This window comes from Nematolebias whitei, chromosome 3, assembly GCF_014905685.2.
Source record: "Nematolebias whitei isolate Nwh7 chromosome 3, NemWhi1, whole genome shotgun sequence".
Taxonomy (NCBI): domain Eukaryota; kingdom Metazoa; phylum Chordata; class Actinopteri; order Cyprinodontiformes; family Rivulidae; genus Nematolebias; species Nematolebias whitei.
In genome coordinates, this window is record NC_056500.1 from 60,868,951 (window position 1) to 60,878,730 (window position 9,780).

A 9,780-nucleotide genomic window follows, 5' to 3' on the forward strand; every position below is an offset into this window, starting at 1 on the left:
TGTGTGTGTGTGTGTGTGTGTGTGTGTGTGTGTGTGTGTGTGTGTGTTCACCTCCCACATCAACCTGTTGTCCAAACTTTCATCCAACTCACTGGGCAGTTTTTTCTCACCAGCAAAGGGGCCAAACTTTTCTCCCTTAGAAAGCAAACAAATGTTAATTTGTCAAGCATGAACCTTTTTATTAAACATATTGGCAGACAGAAATAGGTATAAATGAAACATGGTTTAAAGGTACTCATTTATTTATTTTTTTTCATGTGCTAACTTTCTCCAATTAAACACATCAAAAACAGAAGCTACTTTGGTTGGTACCCCCACATCAGACTCGTTCAACATCTATCTATACAATAATCTTCTCTGGCCAAAACATTCCCTTTGCTGATACAGTGACTAATCTTGGTGTAAGATTTGATTCTCATCTTACATTTGAATCCCATATTAAAAATATTTGCAAGACTTGATTCTTTCATCTGAAAAACATCTCCAAACTCCGTCCATTACTCTCCTATTCCGATGCTGAAAAACGTGTCCATGCTTTCGTTTCCACAAGACTGGAATACTGCAATGCGCTTTCTTATGGAATTCCATCCAAGCACATTCAAAAACTTCAATATGTACAGAACAGTGCAGCCAGGATTCTGATGAAGCAAAGGAAACATGATCACATCATCCCAATCCTTAATTCCCTGCACTGGCTTCCCATTTCGCTCCGTATTGAATACAGGGTTTCCTTACTCACCCACCAATCCATTCATGGCAATGCTCCACACTATCTTAAAGAACTGCTCACTGCTCAAACATCAACACGATCCCTCAATTCCACAAATTCCTACAAGTTCCACACTCCCCGGACAAAACTGTGCACCATGGGTGACAGGGCCTTTTGCTCTGCTGCTCCTCGTCTGTGGAACAAACTCCCTGACCATTTAATGATACTCCAGACTACAGAAAGTTTTAAGAAAGGACTGAAGACCTTTTTATTTAAAATATTTTATAGTGTTTAAAAGTATTTTAATCCTGGAGTTATTTATTTATTTTATTTAGTTTTTTAGCTTTTAACATTTTTTGTCCTTTTTTAGTCCACATTTTATTCTCTTTAGATATTTTATATTGTAGCACTTTGAGATTGTAAAATGTAAAGTGTAGTACAAATTGAATAAATTATTATTATTATTATTATTATTATTTTCTTTACTTGCATAAAGTGACCAAAAATAGTTTGACAATGGCAACGTCCATGGAAGTCATGGAAATGAGAAGTATGACAGTTTTCATGTATTGTACATATTTACTTTGATTTGTTGGGCAAATATATGGAGAGGATATGAGGGTTGATTGGACAGCTGTCACTCATTTTTCTCTTTTCTTGAGTTTATACAGCATTTTCACCCAATTGCCTTCTCCGAGATCGTCCAACCTTTGTTTACCTACACAGAGTAAGGTCAGTCCATAGGCGTTGCAACCATTATATGTGAAGGGGACAAGTCCCCCCACATTAAAAAAACATTCAATAATATACACTCAGTAATGCTGGTGGTGTGACGTTGCACGTTCGTGGTGAGACGTATTGTGTCATTTCCTGTTTGTGTGTCGGTACCTCGAGTGAATTGTTTGCTCGAGTCGTCTCTGTTTTCTGGATTTATCTGTTTTTTGCACAGTTTTTCATTCTAGTTCACAAACACATTTAGCACAGTTGTTTTTCTACTGTTGGATAGTGCTTAAAACACCTCTTATCTTTCAACACTTCTCGGGTTTTTATTGGTGTATTTGGCTCTGCTAGCTCCTGCTAGCGTTAGCTTAGCATGGCTGCTGCTTCTCTCCCTGCTTCCTCTGTTTTCTCTTGCTCCATGTGTCAGATGTTTAGCTACTCCTCTGCCTCCTTTAGGGGTAATGACACATGTAACAAATGTAGTCTTATGGTAGCTTTGGAGGAGAGGCTGTCTGAACTGGAAGCTCGACTCCACGCTGTAGAAAAACCAGTAGCTAGCCAGGTCCCCTTAGACAGCGTGGAACCACAGAGGCTAGCTCCCGTTAGCGGTCCTCCAGCAGACCCCGAGCAGCCGGGACCCAAGGCCAGATGGGTGACGGTCCGGAGCAAGCGTAGTGCTAAGGCTAAGTACCCAGTTCACCACCGACCCATTCACGTTTCTACTCGATTTTCCTCGCTCAATGACACACCCGCTGAGAAGCAGACCCTGGTTATTGGAAGCTCCATAGTCCAAATCATGGCTTTAGGGACTCCAGCGGCCATAGTCAAATGCATTTCGGGGGCCAGAGCGGGCGACATAGAATATTATCTGAAACTGCTGACTAAGGCTAAGGCTAAATACGGGGGCCAGAGCGGGCGACACAGAATCTTATCTGAAACTGCTGACTAAGGCTAAGGCTAAATACAGTAAGATTGTTATTCACTTCGGCGGTAATGACACCTGGTTATGCCAATCGGAGGTCACTAAAATTAATGTTGCTTCGGTGTGTGACTTTGCTAAAACCATGTCGGACTCCGTAGTTTTCTCTGGCCCCCTCCCCATCCTGACCAACGATGACATGTTTAGCCGTATGTCGTCGTTTAACCGCTGGGTGTCCAGGTGGTGTTCTGACAATGACGTGGGCTACATACTGTAGATAAATGGAGTTCATTCTAGGGAAAACCTGGTCTGATGCGGAGAGATGGCATCCATCCCACTTTGGACAGAGCCGCTCTTCTTTCTAGAAATATGGCTGATTTTGTTTATCCCCCAAATTATTGACAACCCAGGGTCCAGTCCAGGAAGCAGAGTTGTAGTCCTCCACACCTCTCTGCTGCTTCTCCTCTGTTATCCACTCACATCCCCATTGAAACAGTGTCAACTCGCCCACGGCTCAAATTAAATAAACCAAAAATCAGCTCTAAAAATATAAACCATAAAAATCTGATTAAAATAAACACAGTTACTTTACCAGAGCAAAATCATAAAATCATTAAATGTGGATTATTGAACATCAGATCTCTTTCCTCTAAATCCCTGTTAGTTAATGAACTGATAACTGATCATCATATTGATTTATTCTGTCTGACAGAAACTTGGCTACAACAGAAGGATTTTGTTAGTCTAAATGAATCCACTCCTGTTAATTATTTAAATTTTCATGTTCCTAGAACAACTGGCTGAGGTGGAGGATTAAAAATATTAAGAAAATTCTAGAATTGCGCCGCTCCAGGTGGATGCATGTTGGAGCAGCTCTGTTACTTTCATTCTGAGATTTTGCTTTTGGAAACTTTAATTCCTCTTTTTCTGGATGTAAGTCACATTTTTTGGATGATTGTTTCCTCTGGTATCGAATGCTGTGCAGCTGGAAGGATTTTTACTGAAACTTTTTTTAGTTTTGGACATTTGTTATGATGCGTAACCATGGCAACAAGGCAGTTTTCTACAACAACAGCAGCTGAATAACATCTCAAAAGCTGAATTAATATCTCAACTATGGCCCCAACTCTCAAATGAGTTGAAAAGGATGTTCTATGGACGCATTCTCATCTACTTGCCAGCTGTGCTCGAGTGCCTGACCACTGAGATCCTGGAACTAGCAGGAAACATGGCTCACAACAGCGGAAGAACAGGATCGTCCCTCAGCACCTACAGTTGGCTGTCCGCAGCGACAAGGAGCTCGGCAGACTGCTGGGAGGAGTGGCCATCGCTTTGGGAGGAGTTCTGCCCAGCATTCAAGCGGTCCTACAGTGCAGGGGAACCAAGAGGCCAGCCGAGTCTGGGTGGACGGATTGGACGGCATCTGCTGCCAGTTTCATAGGATCCACTGTGAGATGGACCTTTACAAGTGATCCTTCCTGCCTACAGCCATCAGCATCTATAACTTCTCTTAATGAAATGAGGATAACGAGTTACAACAACAAAATAATTTCCCTCTGGGATTAATAAAGTATTTTTGAATTTGAATTTGAATTGAATTTGAATTAGCTTCTAATTTTCAGTCAGGATTATTGATTAATGCCAAACCAGTTATTAGTTATGATTCTTTTGAATCGCTGTCCCTCAGTCATTCTCATCCAAAATGGAAATCAGAAAAGCCACTTTTACTAGTTGTTATATATCATCCACCAGGCGCTTACTCTCAGTTTTTGTCTGAATTCTCAGAATTATTAACTGACTTACTATTAAATACTGATAAAATCATCATAATGGGTGATTTCAATATTCATGTAGATGTTGAGAGTGATAGCTTAAGCATGGCCTTTAATAATTTAATAGACTTATTTGGTTTTACCCAAAACATCTGCAAATCTACTCATTCTTATCATCACACTCTTGATTTAGTTCTGACCTATGGTATAGAGGTTAAGGACTTGGTAATAGTTCCTCAAAATCCTATTCTGTCCGACCATTTTTTAACAACCTTTGAGTTTACATTAAATGACTACACAGTCACTGAGAGTAAATTTCATCTCAGCAGGTGCTTATCAGAAAATGCTGTAATCAAATTTAAACAATCTCTTCCATCAATGTTTTCCTCTGTCTTGCAGAGTAATGCATCAGAGAACAGAGACTTAGATCATCTAGTTGATCATCTTACAACTTCAATGCAAACTTCACTTGATAAAATTGCTCCACTGAAAAAGAAAGTAATCAATCAGAGGAAACTGGCTCCTTTGTTCAATTCTGAGTTACGTACTTTAAAGCAGGCACCTAGAAACCTGGAGAGAAAATGGCGCTCTACTAATGTTGAAGAATTTTATTTAACTTGGAAAGATAGTCTGCTAACATATAAAAAAGCTCTCCGTAACGCTAGAACTTAATATTATTCATTTTTAATAGAGAATAAAAATAACCCTAGGTTTCTGTTTAGTACTATTGCTAGACTAATTAAAAGTCCCATTTCTGTTGAACCATGTATCCCTACAACTATAAGTAGTGATGACTTCATGAGATTCTTTATAAATAAAATTATTTCAATTAGAGAGAAAATTCAAACCATCCTTTCTTCTACTATTTCTAGTCCTCTGTCAAATGAGGTAACTTTAAAAATTTCATTAGAGCCTGATTTATGTTTGGACAGTTTTTGTCCTGTTGAGCTCTCTGAATTGTCAAAAATAATAACCTCATCCAAACCATCCACATGTCTGCTAGATCCCATCCCAACCAGACTGTTTAAAGAGGTATTCCCCCTAATTAATGTCCACATTTTGGATCTACTTAATTTGTCTTTAATGGATGGTTATGTACCACAGAGCTTTAAGGTTGCTTTAATTAATCCTTTACTTAAGAAGTCTGATCTTGATTCAGAAATTCTGGCCAACTATAGACCTATATCTAATCTAACTTTCATCTCAAAAATTCTAGAGAAAATGGTTGCAGGTCAGTTGCGTGAACATCTACAAAGAAATAATCTGTTTGAAGAGTTTCAGTCAGGGTTTAGAGCTCATCATAGCACAGAAACAGCATTAGTAAAAGTAACAATGATATTCTCATGGCCTCAGACAATGGACTTGTTTCTATACTATTCCTGTTAGACCTCAGTGCTGCATTTGATATGGTTGATCACAATATTTTACTACAGAGGCTTGAATGTGATATTGGGATTACAGGAACAGCTCTAAAATGGTTTAAATCATATCTATCTGATAGATTCCAGTTTGTAAATGTAAATAATAAATCTTCTTCATACACCAAAGTTAGTCATGGAGTTCCTCAGGGCTCAGTGCTTGGGCCAGTACTCTTTACTTTATATATGCTTCCATTAGGTAAAGTTATTAAACAGCATGGGATAAATTTTAATTGTTATGCTGATGACACACAATTATATTTGTCCATTAAACCCAATGAATCCAATCAGCTACTTAGATTACAAGCACGTCTTAAAGACATAAAAACCTGGATGACCCTTAATTTTCTCCAGTTGAACACAGATGTAGCAGCATAAATGGTGTGCTGCCCCTTTAACACGGTCAATTGCGGCTTCTGTATAAAAGCATGTCACTCCCGTCTGGGTACACGGCGTTTGTCACGACGTCTGCTTGCTTTTGCGGCAGATAACATTCTCCGGTAAGCGTGGCTAATGTGTTTCTTTGTGCAGTAGTTTGCCTTTAGCTGCTAATAAACTGGTTTGTTTTCTTAACGTTCAGTCTAGCCTCTTCTCTGCTGTGCCTCCTGGGTATAAGACTGGTCTGTCTGTGTGCCCAATTAATGGCTTGAAGGTAAGGGTTAGCCTAGCCTGCTACCGCTTACCTGTTACTGTAAACAAATGCTTATTAGACTGTTCTGTTACAGCTGCTTGATCCAATTTATACAGCAACTCTATTATAAGATTGTGCTGTAACATACAAATTTGCAGGTAGGCAATATGAGATTCTGTAAATTCTGCTGTCAATGGTTGAGTTTAATAGTGACGATCTGCTCCCTTTAGTTTTCAGATGAGCCTTCTCCTGCTGTTCAGTTGGATTCTGCTCGCTGCTGTTTTGCCTAGAGGAAAAAATATAAAACTAACTCGGGCCTTTGCCCTACTGGCTGAGGCTTTGATTTTAATGAACTGAGTGCACCACTTAATCTGTTTTTATGAAATATTGTGACGCGGCTTTCATTAAGGCTGTTTGTTCATTTTTATTTTTATTTTTCAGGGACTGAGACTTCGTGTGGTGGCGGTGGTGACCCCTGGTGGCGGTGTCTCGCTTTGTGTGTGGAACACTCCTTTTCTCTTTTGTAGTTTAGGTGATCCCTCTTCCTTCACTGGATGTGGTCTCCTTGTCTTTAAAGCCCCCCTCCCCACTAGTAAGCCTCAGTCTCACCTGATATTTTAAAGTGTTTTTTTAACTCCAGCACAGCTGTGTTAAACAATTAAATGCAGTCAACAATTTTCTGGTATTGCATGTTTTAAAATACTTTTTGAATACTTTTAACTTGTGCAAATTACCCCCACAATAAATTTGGTAAAGTTTATTTGAATCTTGTCTCCTTCCTCCAGTAGAACAAACTTACGTGTCCTTTTATTTCCTGGAGTATAATCCCAGGTGGCGTTGTTGTTTTTCACTCTTTGCAAATTGACTAAAGAATTAACATTTTCCATTAACATTCATATTCATTTTTAAAAGATAACCACTCCCTCAGTGCTACACAGACAAGACTGAGGTTTTGATTTTTGGACCTGAGCACCTTAATAATGAATTTTTCAGTCTTTCTCCCTCCTTAGATGGCATTAATCTTGCCTCCAGCTCAAATGTTAAAAATCTTGGTGTCATTTTTGATCAGGACATGTCTTTTATCCCCCACATTAAAAACGTTACTAGAACTGCCTTCTTCCACCTGCGTAATATCACTAAAATTAGAAACATCTTATCTAAAAATGATGCAGAAAAACTGGCATTTGTCACGTCTAGACTGGACTATTGCAATGGTTTATTATCTGGATGTCCAAATACTTCTTTAAAACATCTTCAGTTGATCCAAAATGCTGCTGCCAGAGTCTTAACCGGAGTTAGTAGGCAAGATCATATTTCTCCAGTTTTAGCTTCTCTCCATTGGCTCCCTGTCAAATCCAGAATAGAATTCAAAATCTTACTTCTAGCCTACAAAGCTCTCAACAACCTGGCTCCATCTTATGTTACAGATCTTATTGTTCCATATTTTCCTAACACATTTCGCTCTCAGACTGCAGGTTTACTTGTGGTTCCTAGAATTTACAAAAACAGAATAGGAGGCAGATCCTTCAGTTATCAGGCTCCTCTCTTGTGGAACCAACTTCCAATCTCTGTCCGTGAGGCTGACACATTATCCAGTTTTAAAACTAGGCTTAAGACTTTCTTTTTTGCTAAATCCTATAGTAAGGTCAGTCCATAGGCATTGCAACCATTATATGTGAAGGGGACAAGTCACCCTACATTAAAAGAAATGTTCATTTGGACCCCCTCACACACACTTTTACTATGAAACATTAGTTCAGGTGGCACAGTTTCTCTTTCTTCGTGAACAAATCCATTCCACTTGATCAATAGGAGAATACTCAAGCTACTAAAACTCCATTCCAGGTTTTCCTGGTTACCTCCAACTCTAACACAGAGCGGAAACTGTGCAGTCTGCTGAGTCTCCTGCTTTGGCAGAAAACGTGCACAGGTGGAGGAGATAAAGACATCTCTGTGTTGCTCACTCGCCAGCTTAGCGAGGCAGTTGTTGACCGGGGGGGGGGGGGGGGGGTTGATCATAAACATATATACATGGTTAGGAGGATGCTTGATAGGAGTGCTACGTCTGTAGCATCTTAGCTTTGCAGTAACTGTGACGCTGTAAGACGCTGCAGGTGTAAGAGACGCTGTGTGTTCAGGTGCATTAAAGTTGAAATGTCTTTAAAACCCCACACCTTATTGTCCTCAAGCTTCGTGAGAAACATTATTTAGATGAGTGTTGAACACAAATAAAAAAAGTCTAGCGGTGATGTTTTTTATTTCTCTATAAACACAAATAGTGCTGACCTGACGCTGTGTGTTAGTGTATTGAAGTTAAAATGTCTTTAAAACCCACAGCTGAATTTACACAAACTTGGTGAGAAACATGCTTTAAATGTGTGGAATTAAAGGAAATCTAGGTGAAATGTTGCTTTTTTTGGTACATTAGTGTACACTTCTTTGCACGCACGCACGCACTCGCGCACACACACACTTACACAAATCATTGTGCCCCCCCACATTACGGATGCTTCTGACGCCCTTGGTTCAGTCTAATGTATGTCAGCCACATGGTCCAAGCTTCCAAATGTTTTTCAACTAATTCAGCCAAGTACTTTGTTGACACGGTCTACCTGCATTTCAGAATTGCATATTAATTTAATTTGAAAACTACTGCACTAAACTCTGTTCAACTGCACCATTTGGTATAGTCCAGGAAAACTTTTTAAAGTTTTATTTCATAGCTTACAATGAGTACCTTCATTAATCCAGAATCAGCTTTTTGCACTGGTGACAGATGTTGAATAACAGAAGGCACGCCTGTTGCTTCATGTAACATGTTCCATAGATCTGAACGTACAAGGGGCGTGGTCTAAATGTTCACCTTTAGTGACGTTCAAGTATATGAACCAAGTCGACTTCATATTTTACAGCTTCTTAGTCTGTTATAAACATCAAAAGTGTAAAATAAGAGCATTGAAGTTCGTTTAGTACGAAAAATAGCATTAGGAGTCGAACTTGTTCAGATAAATGTAACATTATGTGGACTCAGGACCGCAGTTTTCTTCTTTCTCGACAGAATGTGAATCTGAAGTAGAGTCGGAGTAAACCGCATTAGTATCTGCAGCTACGTGGCATTTGAACGTCACATAGCTCGGTTCAGACTGACAGCGACTGGAAGGAATAAAGCGAGTGGGAGAAAAAATGTATCCATAACGCTACAAAAACTGTCTAAAACTAAGCTTTAAACGCTTCCAGCTCGGCGTCAGTGTCCCTGTCAGAAACTACAAACCTTTTTTACTCGCCTCGCCGTGTAAAGACCGATTCCATCCTGGACCTTTGACGATTTCAGGGAGAATCTGTCTGGCACGTACATACCCAACATTGTCATCACTTGGAAAAGCTTTTTCCCTCATTGATAAATCAGTTGGCAGTCATGAATGCCACCGGAAGTGGAGAAATCAAGGTCAGTTTCGTGTTAAAGCGGATAGTTTCTTCAGAAAGCGGTCCAGATCTACTTTAGTCGCTCATGCAGCAGGAAATCAAAGCTCCGCTCTGATTGGTCCAAAGTTCGTAACCCAAGGGGTGTGTGTGTGTGTGTGTGTGTGTGTGTGTGTGTGTGTGTGTGTGTG

General features: G+C 39.7%; 1 protein-coding gene across 1 annotated transcript in view; it reads right to left on the reverse strand.

Annotated features, from left to right (window-relative positions):
- The window catches only part of prdm5 (PR domain containing 5), a 143,279-nt gene extending 133,742 nt beyond the window's left edge, over positions 1–9,537 (reverse strand). The window contains exons 1-2 of the mRNA XM_037698353.1: positions 9,441–9,537; positions 52–135 (exon numbers count right to left, since the gene is read on the reverse strand). Of these exons, the coding sequence (XP_037554281.1) occupies positions 52–135; positions 9,441–9,533 (177 nt within the window). The 5' untranslated portion in view covers positions 9,534–9,537. The remainder of the gene's footprint in view (positions 1–51; positions 136–9,440) is intronic.
- Positions 9,538–9,780: the final 243 nt, after the last annotated feature.